This window comes from Corylus avellana, chromosome 2 (genome assembly GCF_965113065.1).
Source record: "Corylus avellana chromosome 2, dhCorAvel1.hap1.2, whole genome shotgun sequence".
Lineage (NCBI taxonomy): Eukaryota > Viridiplantae > Streptophyta > Magnoliopsida > Fagales > Betulaceae > Corylus > Corylus avellana.
The window spans coordinates 1,238,815-1,256,035 of record NC_142491.1 but is presented as its reverse complement, the minus strand read 5'-3'; the positions used below and the strand labels follow the sequence as shown (position 1 = coordinate 1,256,035).

Genomic DNA, 17,221 nt, shown 5'->3' with positions numbered 1-17,221 from the left:
TAAATAGAACTATTTGAACTTAAAGGCAATAATTGAAGTACTGGTGCAAAGACAGTTCAAATAGTGTACGTACCTGCTAAATGATTAAATTAAAAAAAAAAAAAAAATTATGAGTTTCAACTTTTGAAATAAATAGTGATTTAATATGATATTAGTGCAAATGTACTGAATTCGAATATTGTCTTTATCATTCTTTTCCTATTTTAATTCAATATTTCATACGTTGGGCTTCATTTTTTATGGAAGAGTTTGGGTCTATACGCGATTAAGGGAGATTAGTTTGAGTTTATAAAGGGGAGTGTTAAATTATAAATTCACAATTTTCTATGGGTTTTGTTTGGCAACAGCAACTAATTTGAACATGAACAGTTACTATTCATCAACAAATAATTAAACTCAAAGCATTCTTACTTTTTATATCACATTAATTACTTTTTACTATTATTCAAATAAAAAAATGACTACAAAACAATTTTTTTTTTCATCATTGTTTCATATCAAACATTCTTACTTTTTTTTTCTACATCAATCAATTTTTGTTACAGTAACAAGCCAATGCCAAACCGACCTATGAGCTTAAATTTTCGAGACAAATGATAATTTTAGCGTACCAGCGTGGCAAAGCATCACAAGTGAACTGTAACACCCCAGTCTCATATTGGAAAGATGAAAAGTCGAGATAATCATGAGTGTTAAGTTCCTCATTGCCTAGTTATTACACAAGTGAACTATAACACCCCGCTCTCATGTTTGGAAGATGAGAAGTACTAGAGATAGCCATGAATGCTAAATCTCACATTGTCTAGTTATTAGATGAACTGGGCTTTATAAGGAATTATAGGGAAGCTCCATATTGATTAATCAATTTTTGTGATAGCGCAGATGTGACTAACGTTTTTTCTCGTTCGTTACATGAACAATTCTGACTCTATCATCAAAGAAATCATATTTTTATTGCTTGACAATCCTAAAAAAAAAAACACAAACAAAAGAAGAAAGATGAAAACTTGGTAAATTTCTGTAATTTGAAGTCACAAAATCCCCAAAGAAACACAATATCTGAGAGTGCAGCAATCGTGTTACATGCAACAAGAACATCAAAGATACACTAATATACACATAGCTCTACATGGCTAAATCCTACCACCCCTACCACTGGAGAATCCTTGTGAACACTATGTTATACCATTTCCTTCGTTTACCCCTCACAAATCCATGTTAAAAAGAAAAAGAAAGAAAAAAAAAGTATGATCAGCCCATATAGAAGATGATCACAGTTCTTGAATTCTGAAAGTAACTTGCCTATCCACAGATTCCAGAATCCCAATGTCACCAGCTGCATGTTCATCCCTGCTGTCATCTTCAATGGCAATATTCAAATCTAGTGAGAGTACACATGGGATTTTCTCTTCCATCTCATCCTCATTGTTTTTTTCTTCATTCTCATCACCATGTTTTTGCCTTCTTGAGGGAGAACAGGCTCTGGAAACAGAGCTGAAACTTTCACAACTGAAAATGATAATGGCGTCCATAAGAGGAACAGTTTCACCACCAGGAAGAGTTATTCTTCCACTTTCAATTGCTTTCTTGATACCCTTTTGAGAAAAGTAATCGATTTGATCTACATCTTCCATGAAGAACACTCTATGAGGGTTCTCATTCACTGCTTCACCAAATCTCTCCAGATAGCTGGAACCCAGTTCACCTCTTGTTCTTTTCTTTTTGGATTCTTCAGCTGAATCAGCCCTTGTTGAAGAGAAGCTGCTCAAACAAATTGAAACCAAGCTGCTTTGAGAGCCAAAAAGAAGCTTAGCTATCTCCCTTGCAATCTTTTCTTTGCCATCATTATCAACGCCTAAGAAGAACAGCCAAGTTTCTTCTCTGTTCTCTCTGTCTTTCACATTGCCTTTCCTTTTTGTCATACCAGACCTGCACTGAAGGATAGTTGTTGCAATCTCAGGAATTATGTCTTTCTGCCAGGAAACCTTTTTCTCCAATGCATCACATAGTAACTTCAAGTTCTCTTCATTAACCTCTCTGAACATGTGGAGGCCAACCATATCCTCCATTACCTCACTTGAAGAAGCTGAATTAGGGCTAGAATTTGGATTCGACAAAAGGACTGGTTTGGGGTCATTAATTCTCTCTGGCATGAACACTCTCAAATTGCTTTCATAGACTCCATCATTAGTACTTTCAGATATCCAAAACTGCTGTTCTCTTGGTGTCTGTTTGGGTTCAAAGGTGGTTGGCCAAATCAGGTGGGTCTGATGTTTGTGCTCGTATGAAGAGACTGATGTGGAGGAAGGAGATGGAGAAGTGAAAATGAGAGCTTTCTCAGCAAAATATTGGGGTTGCTTATGGCTTGAACTGCAGAATGAGTTCCATTTCTTGCACAGATCACTGACAGTGACACATTCCTGTATAAGAGATACCAAATAATGTTACTTTTGAAATCGTATAAGTTAAATCAGATAAGTGAGACTCAAGCATGTAAAATATTTAATTGAAATAGAAGGTAAAGTATGAAGTCAGGGTTCGAACTTAGAATCTCTGGCTCTGAAACCATGTTAATACTTTAGCAGTATCTATGTGGGACACACTTGTTACAGTAAACGAAGGGATAAGATAGAAATAATTACCTGATTATTCAAAGAGTCTTTTCTGCTGTCTTTCATCTCCTGTTGGAGCCATGAAGGCAAGCTTGAGTTTGTGGAAATGCTCATTGTGGTTGTAGTGGTCTCCTTGTTGAGAAAGTTGCTAGGTATGCTTTGAGCTTCTCTATTGAAGTTGACCACGCAATCAGTGCAGCAAGTTAGCTGCTTATCAAATTCAGTTTCAAGCAGGTGCCAACCAGACACATTGTTGGAGACCTTGCTACTGACCTGAGCTTGCAAATTACTGAAGAAAGCAACGTAGAGTTAATATATTGAAAACCCAAATATGAAAAAAGTTAAATGCAAAAAGTAAAACATCAGTACTTGAAATTTTATTTTCTTTCCAAGAGAAAAAAAAAAAAAAAAAAACCCAGAAACTGATTAGAACAAAAATAAATGGAAAAGTGTCAAATTTACCTTTCAAGGTTGAGAGTTAGGCTCAGGCTGCCAACTGGGATGGTAAGAGGGTGAAGCTCCCACAGAGTCTCCAGAGAAGGGCTGCCAGTTTTACATCTCATGTATGTCTGGAAGGTAGCAAGCCCTAAAAGCCACAATTTTCCTGCAGTTTCCCCAATTCCACACACCAATCCTTTAAGCTCCATGATTATGTGCTCCACAGGACAGTAGTAGTTTCTCCTTTCTTCACCAAAAGTTGACCAAAACTCAGAAACCCATTTGAGATCACCCAAATACAAGACAATCCCTCTCCCAATATAGCTTTTAACTAGGCACCTAAGCTCCACCACCTTCTGCTCAATATCCTTCTTGGATGAGTTCCTCAGAGAGAAGAGAGGCAGACTAACAAATTTTGCATACCTTAACTCCCCAGGAACATTTCCTCTTTCAAATTTCTCCATCACTCCCCTAAACACACCCTCTGCACTAGCCAAACACTCTCCTACTATAACAGTGTTTCTCTTTCTTTTGTTAGACAACTCATTCACCACACTCATTACATCTTCACTCCTAACTTGATCCAAGGGTACTTTTCCTATTGACTGGTTACTTATAGAAGGGCTTTGATGATCAGTTTGAGAACAAATCTCCAAAGAAACAGCTTGTTCTACCCTATTTTTCACTTGGGTACTCGAGAAACCAGCCTCTCTCATCACTCTACTAACACTTGGGTCATCTAAAATGGAGATTATGAGCTGTTCTAACTCTATTTTCAGAGCTAATATAGGCTGCTGCTGGTTTTCAATGGAGCCGCGGCGCTGGTGAGCCTGAGCGCGCTTGAAGGCTGCAACCAAGGCATTGGAGAGGGAAGGTTTGAAGTAGTGAGAGCCTAAAAGAGGACTTGGTGTGGCTGCCGGGAGTCGGTTGAGCGCGACGTTGAAGCAAAGCTCTAGGGCTTTGCATTGGAGGGGGTGAGAGTGGGATTGAAGGCATGCCCTTCTAAGAAGGCCTGTGGAGGATGCAAGCATAGCACTGGCAACATGGAGAGGAGTCACTTGTGCATGACCCCTGCGTTTAGCAAGGCTAACAGCTTGTTTCACTATGCTTGTTGCCTCAGCAGTGAGCCCTTGCTGCAGACTGCCAAGCCCTGCTCTCATCTTTGAATATTTTAGACAGAGGATGGCCTATTGCAAGAGGAAATTGGAATTTCTAAGGATATATAAAGACACTACTATATATGGGACATGGGATTATGCTTTTCTTGTTAGTGAGGGAAATTTTGGCTTTGTATGTGAAAGTGGATTGCATGTGATGCAACTTTGGCACTCTATCTCTCTCTCTTTCAAGACATAAAGGGATGTGGATGATTAAAAGTTGGTCTCACAATGTTGTGCGAACTATAAAATACATGTTAAAGCAGTTGGCTTTAAACACTAGGAATGGAATAATCACTTTTGTTAAGAATAAGCTCAAAACTAGATGATGAAAAGAGAAAGTGAAAGAAAGGTGGGAAAAGAGAAAGGAGAAAAGGGAGGGTCGTCCACCAATAACGAGGCCTGAGGAAAAAGATGGGAGGACTGCCTGTCTGCTCTTAGAGGGATTGGGAACTGTAGTTAGTTGCCTCATCTTTTCTGCTATTTCTCCAAGAGAAGAATAATAATGCTGTTGATGATTGATTGAGTTTTATATGGATCACAAGAAGATCAATAACAGATTGCATGACACCAATGTAAAAACATTCTCGCTTCATTCCAAAAAGTTGGCTTCGAATCAACCTTTACTTTAAATCAAGGCTTTCCGTTTGCCGTATAATTTTGCATGAAAATTTTTGAATTTCAGGCTCTTTTTTTTAAAAAATTATTTTATTTATTTATTTTTTAATAGTTATATATATTTGTCTATTGTTAGAACATAAGATATGGTTGTAATGTCCAACAAATTGTTAGATCGATGGGTTTGTGTGTGTACTTAATTTTCTAAGCGGAAGATTGGATTAATGTGCCTATACAGTCACAGCTAAACTAGTACTTCTTAATAGTTTTCATAGGTATAATGTTTATTTCATTAGCTACGAAATGTTTTAAATATAATGATGAGTAGCTGTTAATATTGTAAACTCATGTAGAAAGTGAAAAGTCGGCTTGTTTGGATGTGCGATTTTTTTTCTTTCTATTATTCTCAACTTAACCCAAAATTGTGAATATCGAGGAAAAAAAAGGAGTTAGAGATTATGTTCAGTTGTTTAAAGAATATAAACTATGATATATACTATAAAATTGAATAAAAAACTTTAAAAAAAAAAAAGAAAAAAGAAAAAAGAAAGAAAAAAAAAAAGAAGATAAAAGATAAAGATAAAAGAGAGAAAAAAAAAAAAAAAGGAATAGAGAAAAAGGAAAAAGAAAAACATTTGAGGTGGTTTGAACAACCCCCAAAAAGTGCTTGGGGGTGGATCAGTCACCCCAAACTCTTAGGGGTGGTCTGACCACCACTCCTATATATATTTTTAATTTTTTTTTAAAAAAAATTATTAATGATTTTTATTAGTTGGGTTGAAAATTTTTGAGTGAAGTTAAAAAATTTTGAGCTGAGTTGAGTGTTAGTGGTGTCAAATCAACCTAAAAAAAAGAGAAAAAAAAATTGAGAAGAGTTGGAAAAAATTTCTTCCCAAATAAGCCCCATTTTTATGCTTACTGAGACTGTGGACTCATTATTCCACGTGTGCGAACGTGGTTAACTCTATGATCGTATAGATGTTGTTGATGTTGTAGGTAGCGATAGTGTTGATGAGGATTTGATGGCCTTGTACCTTGGCTACTATGACTGAGGTCTTAGGGTGAAGGATGCTTTGAAGTTAGTCTTTTGCTAGCCCTTTGTTTTGAGTTCGGTACTTTGTTATGTATATAGCACCGTGTCTTATGTGATATCTTTTGTATAGCCATTCTTTTCGGTATGTAATTAATGCAATGTAAAAGTTTAAAAATACATAGATGTTTACGTAAACTCTCTGTGTTATGTAATATTATTGTTTAGTTATTTCCGCTGCGTTATTATAATATCTTATGTGATGTGATCATATTATGACATGCTAATAGTTATGTACAGATTATTGTGGTGACTTGGCCCTTTGATTATTTAGGGGGTCGTTACAGCGGTGGTATATGAGCAATTTACTCTGAGGACCATTGAGGGAGTAGTGTCATGCTATGAATCACACACCTATACCAAGCATTGTGGATTAGCCATCTAGTCTAGAGTTTAGGGTGTAACAACAAAGCTACAGGAACTTAAAAGCTTTTAACAAAACATAAGACACAAATCTTTAATGAGAAATAAATGTGGGATGCATACATGTTTGCTTGATTTGTGTAATGTTTGATCTCACTTCTTTGCGATACACGCTTGTTTTTGTGTGACATCTCTTTGCTTACTTGCACTATGACTACTCATATTGGTTGGTTAATGGTGTAGTGCAGAGTGATGCTACCTAGACCATGCGTACGACTTGTTGAGGACTTGGTGAACCAAGGAGATGGTGATGCGCCACCTCCACCTCCTCTGCCACTGCCAAATGCACCCGAAGCAGCACAATCTCAGGCACAAGCTACTCAATTCATGGCCATGATAATAGTAGCTCTTCCACATCAGAGAGATCGTGGAGAAACAATTGGGTGCTCATCAGGAAACTTCTTTAAGCATAATCATGTAGAATTTGAGGGTACTGAAGATCCGCTGGCCGCCAACCATTGGATCATTGGCCTCAAGGATCTTGTGGAGACTTTAAGTTGCACTGATGATCAAAAGGTCAAATATACAAGACTGAGGCTCACGGGGGAAGCCAAACTCTAGTGGAAGTCACAAAAAGTACTCATAGCATAAGAGTTAGGTCCATGTGTCCCAATTCTATGGGATCAGTTTAAACAAAAGTTCAATGAATGATACTTTCCTTGTGCTCAACGACAACAGTGTGTCAAGGATTTTCAGAACCTTACGTAGGGGAGTATGACTCTTGCTCAGTACTCTGCTAAATTTATGAAGTTGTCAAGGTTTGCCGCAAACCTTATCCCCAATGAGGAAACCAAAACTGAGAGGGTTCCAAGATGGTTTGACAACACGTATTAGAGAAAGAATCACTATCCTTGAGATAAAAGAATACTTCAAGATGGTCCACATCACCACTATTGCCGAGAAAGGGACAAGGAAGTAGTTGCCGATTATGTATAGAGGAAGCAGTCGATGTCTCAGGGAACTCATCCTTTAAAGAGGCAAGTAGTGGGAAGTAGTTTTGGATTAGTTAAGAAGAAAAGTGTCATTGGAAACCATGGAAGTCAAGGGGCCCCACAATGTAATAATGTGGGAAGCAACATGATGTGGTATTTTTGTGACCAAAAATATCAATAATAAAAATTACCACTCGTAATAGTACGAATCCTGTAGGATAGAGCTATATTGAGGGTGTCGAACCTCATGGACTGCAGGGGTTTAATTATCAAAATTTAAAAGATTAAAGTTAACTTAATTAAACTGGGGATTTGATTTGATTTGCTTAAAAACTAAAGTGCATGAAAATAAAATGAGTAAATATATGAGAGAGAGAGAGAGTAGGGTATTGACTTCACCACGATCCGCACATCAATGGTCAACTGTATTCAATTCTAGCTTTTTATTTTATGCATATTATAATTCAAACAAGAAACACATGATTGAGAAATAATTTCACACAATCAATGGAATAGCATAACCCATCTTCGGTTGGCACGGATCGTCTACCTAAATTACACTAAACTAGGGTGTAGTACGATCCGTCTTTCCTAGGTATGGTCTATCTAACCCTATTGATTGCATATTGATTAAGAACCATTGTATAACCATCATTCTCATGATCACAGAAAATAAGAATGATTTGAGTTCAATAATAATAAAATAATTTCTAAGACAAGATAAGAATTTTACTAATATTGAATTGGAATTTAAGAACAATTGCATTTAATATGAAGAACATAAATCAATTGTAGCAATTCTCAGAGTTATACAATCAATATGCATAAATAAAAGAACTAGAAATTAAATATAATCAAACCATTGTGCTAGGAAAGGGCTACATCAATACCCCACAATTGGGTTTAGCTGCTCATAATCTTCTAGACTTCACAGACAATTTTACTGAATTTTGCTCTAGAAAGCGGTATGTCTGTTTACAATGTTTAAAGCCCTATTTATAGGGATTTGGAAAACCCTAAAACCCTAGAAATCCTTAGAAAATCGGCAGTCAGTCTCCCAGTCCAATTGGGAGACTAAAAACCAAGCCCAAGCTGGAAAAGGATTCGTGCCATGCACTGTATGCCCGTGTGCGCTTGATCCGAGATAATGTACACTCGAGCTTAGCTTTTGTGTGCACGAGCGCATTGCGCTCGATCCCTCGCCGCAGACGCTCGAGCGCAGGTGCGCTCGATCCCAAGGGTACTGCGATCGATCCTAGCTTTAGAGTACTCAATTTGTTGTCCTTTTAAGCCCAATTTCCAATGATTTGTCACATAAGACCTGAAACACAAAAACAAAACAAAATCAAACAAATAACAATGCTAAGGAATTAACATATGTAAATTAAGGGGCTTGAATGTGCAACATTTGGCGCTTATCACAACATTTTGGTCACTACAGGGTTGGGACTCTAGCTTGTTTTCAATGCGGAAAGTCGGGCCACTTCATTAGAAATTGCCCTACGGTGACTTTTGTTGTTAAGAAGCCAGAGAGAAACAAATATCAACAGGGGCAACTTGTTCAACAACGAGTTTGCACACTTATTCCTGGGTGCATTGATTCTGAGGAGAGCAATGAAAATGTTGTTAGGTATCATTCCTTTATTTGGCAGCCTGGCTTGTACCTTATTTGATTCGGGTGCCACTCATTCATTCGTCTCATCTACTTATGTGAGATTGTGTAACTTGAGCAGAGAACTATTACAACAAAACATATGTGTGGCCACTCCTGTTGGCAACATTGTAACTTGTAGGAAGGGTGTGGAGAATTGTCCTATTGTTATAGCAGGGAGGACTCTACAAGCAAACTTGGCAGTGTTCAATATACTTGGCTTTGGCATCATTTTTAGTATAGATTGGTTGTTCAAGTATGGGGCGAGTATTGATTGTCGGAAGATAGAGGTTGTGTTTCGACCTCATGGCCTTGACAAGATCACGTTTTGCGAATCTCGAGTGCAAGCCACTCCGCCAATCCTCTTCGTAGTTCAAGCAAGAAATGTGTCAGAGAGGGCGCCTATGCCTACTTAGCCTATGTATTAGCTAAGCTTGAAGTTGAATCGAAGTTGGAAGATATTTTGGTTGTACTCCATTATCCGGATGTTTTTGTAGAAGCTATCGGATTATCTCCGGATCGTGAGATTGAGTTCGCCATTGAGTTGGAACTTGGAACTCAACCTATTCATAAGGCACCTAATCGTATAGCTCCAGTTGAGTTAAGGGAGTTGAAAGAATAGCTTCAAGAGTTGTTAGATTAAGGCTTCATTCGCCCTAGTGTGTCACCATAGGGAGCACCAGTATTGTTTGTAAACAAGAATGATAGAACTTTTTGGTTATGCATAGATTACCGTGAGTTGAACCGAGTAACAATCAAGAACAAGTATCTTTTGCCTAGGATCAATGATTTATTCGATCAACTTAAGGGAGCTTCAGTTTTCTCGAAGATTGATCTTTTGTTAGGTTATCACCAGCTCAAGGTATGTGAAGAAAATATACCGAATACAACTATTCATACTTGGTATGGCCATTATGAATTCTTGGTTATGTCGTTTGGATTAACCAATGCACCATTGATATTTATGGACTTGATGAATCGGGTGTTCCATAAATATTTGGACTTATTTGTAGTCGTTTTCATTGATGACATCCTAATCTACTCGGCTAACCATCGTGAGCATGAGGAGCACTTAAAGAAGGTGTTGGGTGTATTGAAAGAGAAGCAGTTATTTGCCAAGCTCAAGAAATGTGAGTTTTGGTTAGAAGAAGTGTCAAGGGAAATGTGGATTCCAAGGATAGAATTTCAGTTGATCCGAAGAAGATTGAAGTTATTGTTGAATGGGAGTGACCAACGACTATCAAAGAGATTTGGAGTTTCTTGGGTTTAGTTGGCTAATACCGAAGATTCATTGAGGGATTCTCTGCATTGTCTAGGCCTCTGACTACTCTCAAAAGAATACTCATTATGCTTGGTGTGACGAATCTAAAGCACGCTTCCAAGAGCTCAATCGAAGATTAGTAACTGCATCTGTTCTCACATTGCCTATGGAGTCTGTTGGGTATGTGGTTTATACAGATGCCTCTCGGAAGGGATTGGGTTGCTTACTTATGTAACAAGGCAAAGTAGTAGCCTATGCCTCAAGGCAGTTGAAAGTAGTTAAAAGATCACGAGAAGAATTACTTTACTTATGACTTGGAATTAACAGCAGTTGTGTATTCCTTGAAAATTTGGAGGCATTACCTCTATGGTAAGCAGTGTGAGATTCACACCAATCATAAGAGTCTCAAATAAATTTTTCACGCGAAAAAACTTAAATATGAAACAATGTAGGTGGCTAGAACTGTTGAAAGACTATGCCCAATGTTCTACCATTCGGGTAAAGCTAACATTGTAGCTGATAGCTTAAGTCGAAAGTCTTTTGATGTTGAGATTGAATCTATGTCATCCATTGATGATTGATGTGTTATCCAGAGAATCACCAATTCTTGCAACCTTGATGGTGTAACCATTAATTGTGGGAAGAATCAAGCTAGCATAAAAGAATAATCTTGAACTGAGGGAGCTTATAGAAGAAGTCAAACATGGATAAGCATCTAGCCTTCATGTTACCACCAATGGAGTTTTGAAGACAAAAGATGGTAAGACAATTATAGCTAATGATGCTAAGTTGAAGAAGCTCATCAATCACAGTACACAGTTCATCCTGGCAATACCAAGATGTACCAAGACTTGAAAAATAAATTTTGATGGAGCGGCATGAAGCGTGATATTGTTAAGTATGTTGCACGATATCCTTTGTGCCAACTTGTTAAAGTTGAACATCAATGGCTAACAGGACCGCTCCAACCACTTGATATCCCAATGTGAAAGTGGGATCAAATTGCAATGGATTTTGTTGTGGGATTGCCTAGTAGACAAGATGCTATATGGGTGATAATTGATCGGCTCACAAAGAGTGCCTATTTTCTTTCATTCAAGATTACAGATTCAATGGAGAAGTTGGTAGAGTTGTATGTACGAAAGATGAACAAATTACATGGGGCTCCTATTTCTATAGTGTTGGATCGGGATGCTCGGTTTACATCCAAGTGTTGAAAGAGGCTACAAGAAGCAATAGGAACCAAGCTGAATTTCAGCAAGGTGTACCATCCGCAAACCAATGGAAAATCCAAGACGACCATCCAATTCCTTGAGGATATGGTAAGGCTATGTGTGCTCGACTTTAAATGTAGTTGGATTCGATTCTTACCTTTGTTTGAGTTTGCTTACAACAACAGCTTCCAAGTAATAATTGGGATGGCACCATATGAAGCTTTGTATGGGTGTAAGTGTAGATCACCATTGTATTGGGATGAAATAGGCAAAAGGAAACTATTGGGATAATAAATGATATAAGATACAAAAGAGAAAGTTGCATATAGAGAATGCTCACCTTTCAAAGTAGATAGAAAAGTTACACGGACAAACATCACCACAAGCTTGAATTTGAAGCAGGTGACCTTGTGTACCTTTAGGTGTCTCTGATGATAGGTGTGATGCATTCAAGTGAAAAAGCGCATGAGCTCAATAGCGTATAAAGTTGAATTGCCACCTAGCTTGGCTGGTGTACATGATGTATTCGATGTCTCCCAGCTGTTGAAATACGTACATGATCCTTTGCACATCATTAATTTCGAACCTCTTGATATTCAAGCTAACTTAACATATAAAAAGCTCTTAGTGCAAATTTTGGGTCACAAGAAGCAACAACTGAGATCGAGGACCATTCCATTGGTCATGGTTTTATAGAGAAACCATGGAGTGGAAGAAGCTTCGTGGAAGCTTGAGCAGGATATGTGGGATCAATATCCACATTTGTTCGAGTGAATCTAGGTATGAACATGCTTTACAATGTTATTAGAGTATATGTTTGTAAAATTTAAAGCATATCTTGATTGTGAGCATGTTAGTGAGTTATAACTTAATTCCGATGATGAAATTTTTATTAAGAGAGAGATATGTAATGTCCAACAAATTGTTTGATGGATTTATTATGAGCAGTGGTGGAACCACGTACATCTTGGCACCCCTAAAGATTTTAATTTTTTTTTTTCACCCCCAAAATTTGTTATATATATATACCCAAGACACGGCACCCCTAAAGTCAAGGACTCACTCTCTTTCGTTTTTTCTATTTCAGAAATTTGATACTTGATGATTTTGTACTTCTAAGAGACTGTAAAGTGTATTTTTAGACATTTTTTTTTTTTTTTTTTTTTTTTGTATTTATGTCTTTTTGATATAGTGCCGATATGTTACATTTCTAACATATCAATTTGAGCACATATTTATGAACTTTTATAGATGTTTTTTTGTGATGCATATATTGTATGAATTATCAAATTTTTAAAGTGGAGAAAATTTTTAGGATACAAAAAAAGAAAAAAAAAAAAAATTAGCGGCACCTCCAATATGAATTGTCTGGCTCTGCCACTGATTATGAGTAAATAAAAATAAGTTAGATTATTGTGGTAAAATCACACTTGAAAATTTAAATGAAAAAGTCTATTACGTTACTTTTGAGTAAAAAAAATGTTATGGGTTAGTGTGGAAAAATAAAACTAGGTGTTTTACAAGTACACTATGGGCTTGGATGGTTTGTAAATGGCAGCCCAAGAGAATCATAGTGACATTATTTGGCCCAAACATAAATTAACATTATGACCTACTTTCTTTCTCTCATCCTCACTTAAATTAAGGGCATTTTAGGCATTTTCTCACTAAAAGCTAGAGACCACTACTTTTGGGCATGGGTTGGACTTTCATCAAATATCAAAGGAGAATTTATTTTATTTTAATTTATTTTTTTTCTGATATGCCCGCACAAGAGGGATTGAAACTAGTGACCTCCGCTTCATTAGGCATAGTCCCAGCCGATTGAGCTACCTCTTGAAAACCAAAGGAAGAAAGTTACCTAAGGAACTGAGCCAATAATTTCAGCTCTCAAATCCAAAAATTCCAGCCCTTCTCAACTCTATTACCATTTTCATGCTTCGGGTATAGCCATTATCAACGTTAGAACTTCTATTTTATTGATTAAATTGAGGTAACATTATAGGTGGTACCTATGTTTTTGGTGCCACATATGCTGCAGAAAATAATTAAAAAATGGTATCTCCAAAAAAAGGAAAAAAAAAAAATTGGTCTCCTATGATATAACTCATTAATTGTGCAAATCTAGGGTTGAAAACTAAAGGACATCCATCACCTTGTGCAAATCGATACACATGAACATATATAAATGAAGGGGAAACGTCTATATTTTACTGAACCTCTCAATAGGCAACCAGCCTACAAATGATCATACGAATGATCATTAGTTACGGACCCGTGGACTCACATTTCACCTCTAAAATGTTATTTATAGAGAAAAGATGAACAATTTAAATGGTGTCAAACATACAGGGTAATAGGGGGATAGAGACAATAGAAGTTTTAAACTACAAGTTAACACAAGAAAAAATTACACTTTACTGTCCCAAAGTTTCACTGGATTTGCAATTTGACTTCCAATGTTTTAATGTACTCGAATAAAGTATCAAAAATTTGCAATTTGACCCATATGTTAATAATTTCCGTTTTTCTCTTACGAAAATTATGGAAAATACTTAATTGCCCCCTTTAAAAAAAAATAAATAAAAAAAATAAAACTGGTTTATTGAATTGGGGGCATTTTTGGAAAATTTTAAAACAAATGGGAGCAATTTTGGAAATTTTAAACCAAAAAATATACATGCCTCGTACGTGAGCAATTTTTCGTCAAATTGGACAGAAATGGTTAACGGAGTGGCTACATTGCAAATTTTTGATACTTTGTTAGGGTACATTACAAATTTTTAAATATTGGAGGCCAAATTATAAATCGGGTAAAACTTTTAGGGGGTAAAACTTTAAGGGAGTAAAGTGTAATTTTCCCTTAATTACACATTAGCCAAGTGTGAGGTATATGTAATGCTATGAATGCATGTGTTGTTTATTGATTATACAAGTTATGTAATGTTTATTTTATTTTTATGGAAATTTAGAGGTCTAATGCATTATGTTAAGTTTCAAATTTTTCCCTCCTCAGGCTTTTGCATAACATTTATCATGATAATTTTTGTTGTGTAATTAAGAAAAACATGCAATTGTTTGGAAATGATTAAGAAGGGAACATAATCTGTGTTTGCTATGAGAGAGCCAAAGCATAATGGGTTTTCTTAATAAGAAGGAGAAGAAACAAATGGACAATAGTATGCTTGGGGTCTCTCGCTCCCTCTCAATTGCAGCTCTCAACTTCATTAAAAAAAAAAAAAAAAAAAAAAAAAAAATTGATTATATAGTGGCAATGTTGTAATTGTGTGAAACTGGAGTGGTTTTTATCATTAGGTGATTTTTTCTCCTGTCAAACTTTTCTAGAAACACAAATTTTGCATTTTTTAAGACACATTGAGAGTTTTTTTTTTTACGTACCAAACAAACATATTTCGGTTTGAAAGAACTTTCTAAGTGTTAAAAGTACTTTTTAGGCTCCTAAATGCAAAACAAAACAAGCACTTAAATTAAGGTTTAAGAATTTTTTAGCGTCAATTAAGAACAAATTCGCGCTTGTAGACATATACGAATTATTTTAAAAGAATTTACTTTAAAGAGGCCTGAAAATAATATCAAATTTTCTAAGATCTAAAAGTGACCTATCATACTTGAGGCCAATATCTATATCCTGTGAAATATTTATATAATTTTATATATACACCATGAGAAGATGAATGGATATAGTTTTATATTCGTGAAGGTTCAAAAGATAAGAGCTCTAGCTTTCCTAGTAGAGGACTAGGTCTTCGTTTGTTGTTGTTGCACCACCAAAACAGAAGTTCCGCTACTAAGATCTGATGAGGCAAGCAAGTCTCCCATAATCCCCAACTCTGAAAATTTACTCCATTATGCAAGCCCAGATGTCTGCGGAGACTTTATGTTATGCCGTCTACCAACAATAATAAGCTCATATTCGTTCACCATACTTCGAACTATCAATGTTGTTTGAGGCCCATCGATCTTTCACTATCTTCTCGAGGTATATCACATATTCATTATCCAAATTGTTAAGTTTAACATCATTTAGTATCTCATTGTCAAACAATTTGTCCCAGTGGGTATCACCTTCACTGCAAGCGGCAACAAAGTGAACCATAGTCACAGTAATTTTCGAGTGATTGGCCATGCGTTTGGCAAAAATCAATGCCTCTCAATCATCATTACCTCCTAAGAAAATCATGGCAACAAAATAGGATGAATCTGATGAAATCATTGAGCGGCCAGAATGACCACGGTCAACTAGGATCCCAACAGAGCAGGGGGGCTTGAAACACTACAATTTAAGGACCTTATAGTACTGTCATCTGATTCAACAACACCTTCGATGGACCATTTTCGGTGGAACGGTAGTACTATAAGGGAAGTAAGTTTGTCCAATCCAAGGATGCATATGTCTTCATGCATGTACTTGAGTTGAGAGATTGTTGTGAAGACGTTTACTGATACAACACCCTGATTGTCTTTTTCAAAGTGATTGAAGGCGAGAATGACATTCACCGAATAGGGTGAAGCACATAAATAGCAAGGGGTCTTTCTCTAGATGAGCACAAGACTTCAAGTAGTTTTGTTACAGCAGCAATGTCATCTTGCTTGTGAATGCAAACTAGGACTTTGAGCTCTGCATTGAGTCTACAATGCATAATATCCCTTCTCTGGTAACCTGCATATTTTCTTGAAGGATCGTACAAGAACTTCACCATGAGTGGCATGAAAGCTACAGTCACTAGGATGCTAACACATGACAAAGCGAACACTTGGTCGTTATGGTCTGCACTCAAATAAAAAAATGTTGGCATTCATCTAATCAATGTATATCAGAGGCACCCACAATGGGACCGAAAAGAGAAAGGTAGTTCTGGTTTTTAGGGAAAAAGAGTGAGAAAAGAAAGTCACCTCGTTATCTTTGAGAAATGTATAGTAAACAAGTTGGACTACACCTTTGCAACTCAGTAAAAGAGAGAGTGCCAGAGCATCATTTAAAGGCATTTTAGAGTGGTAAGGTAGGAATCAAACAAACCCCCATTTTGGCCACAAAAGTCAAAATAATGAGGATTCCATTGACCATCACGAAGTTGTTACCAAATTTGATTGAACTCTGATCTATCCTCATCCCACAAGTAGTTACTAAGAGTGGCATAAAACACATCCGAAATGAGACAATTGAACTTGTTGACAATGGTTGATCCTAAGGGTGGTCCAACGGGTACTGCCAAACCCAGAATGAAAGGCCCGTAGAGTGAAGTAAGACCAAACAAATATGAAAGATATGCCCATCCAAGAACCATTAGCATAGTGATATGAATGTATATGTCTTTGATAGGCCTGCCTTCTGGTGTGTGTCTAATTACCTAGAAAAATGCCGGTCGAATTACAAATACAATGATGATAAGAAAGGTGACGACTCCTCCTAAATCTATAGCGGTGACCATACTACCTCGCTCGTTTTTTACTCTAATCAAGGAGCTACTCACCACAGCCATGGTGCTCAAAGAATCACTTACCAATGCTGCAGATAGGGCCAATCGACCCAGTTCAGAATTAAGGATCTTGAGATCCTCAAGAAGGCAAGCAAGGACCGGAAATGGAGTTACACAATTTCCTATTGTTAAATATGGATGTATATATGCTTCTTCCTCCTTCAGCCACAATCTTGTAAGCTTCATTTGGACGAAAAGGCCAATTAGCATAGGAGACCACATGCATGTAACACCAGTAAACAAAGCTTTTCTTCCTGTTCTTTTTACCATTCCTATATCCATTTTCACCCCACTCACAAAAAATAAGAGTAGATAACTAAAGGTAGA

At 36.8% G+C, this 17,221-nt stretch overlaps 1 protein-coding gene and 1 pseudogene across 1 annotated transcript; one reads left to right on the top strand and one right to left on the bottom strand.

Annotated features, from left to right (window-relative positions):
- Positions 1 to 998: 998 nt before the first annotated feature.
- On the bottom strand, positions 999 to 4,245 carry LOC132167323 (protein SMAX1-LIKE 3). Its single transcript, XM_059578264.2, has 3 exons — positions 3,075 to 4,245; positions 2,643 to 2,901; positions 999 to 2,420 (listed from the first exon to the last, which is right to left on the bottom strand). The coding sequence occupies exons 1-3, from the start codon at positions 4,208 to 4,210 to the stop codon at positions 1,272 to 1,274; spliced, it is 2,544 nt and encodes an 847-aa protein (XP_059434247.2). The 5' UTR covers positions 4,211 to 4,245; the 3' UTR covers positions 999 to 1,271.
- A 2,285-nt stretch (positions 4,246 to 6,530) lies between these two features.
- On the top strand, positions 6,531 to 10,191 carry LOC148587163 (uncharacterized; annotated as a pseudogene).
- The last annotated feature ends 7,030 nt before the right edge of the window (positions 10,192 to 17,221 follow it).

Coding starts and splice junctions, on each gene's coding strand:
- LOC132167323 (XM_059578264.2), bottom strand. CDS start 4,210: ATGAGAGCAGGGCTTGGCAGTCTGCAGCAAGGGCTCACTGCTGAGGCA. Junction 2,902..3,074: donor CTAACTCTCAACCTTGAAAG/GTAAATTTGACA, acceptor TGCTTTCTTCAG/TAATTTGCAAGCTCAGGTCA. Junction 2,421..2,642: donor AAGACTCTTTGAATAATCAG/GTAATTATTTCT, acceptor TCTCTTATACAG/GAATGTGTCACTGTCAGTGA.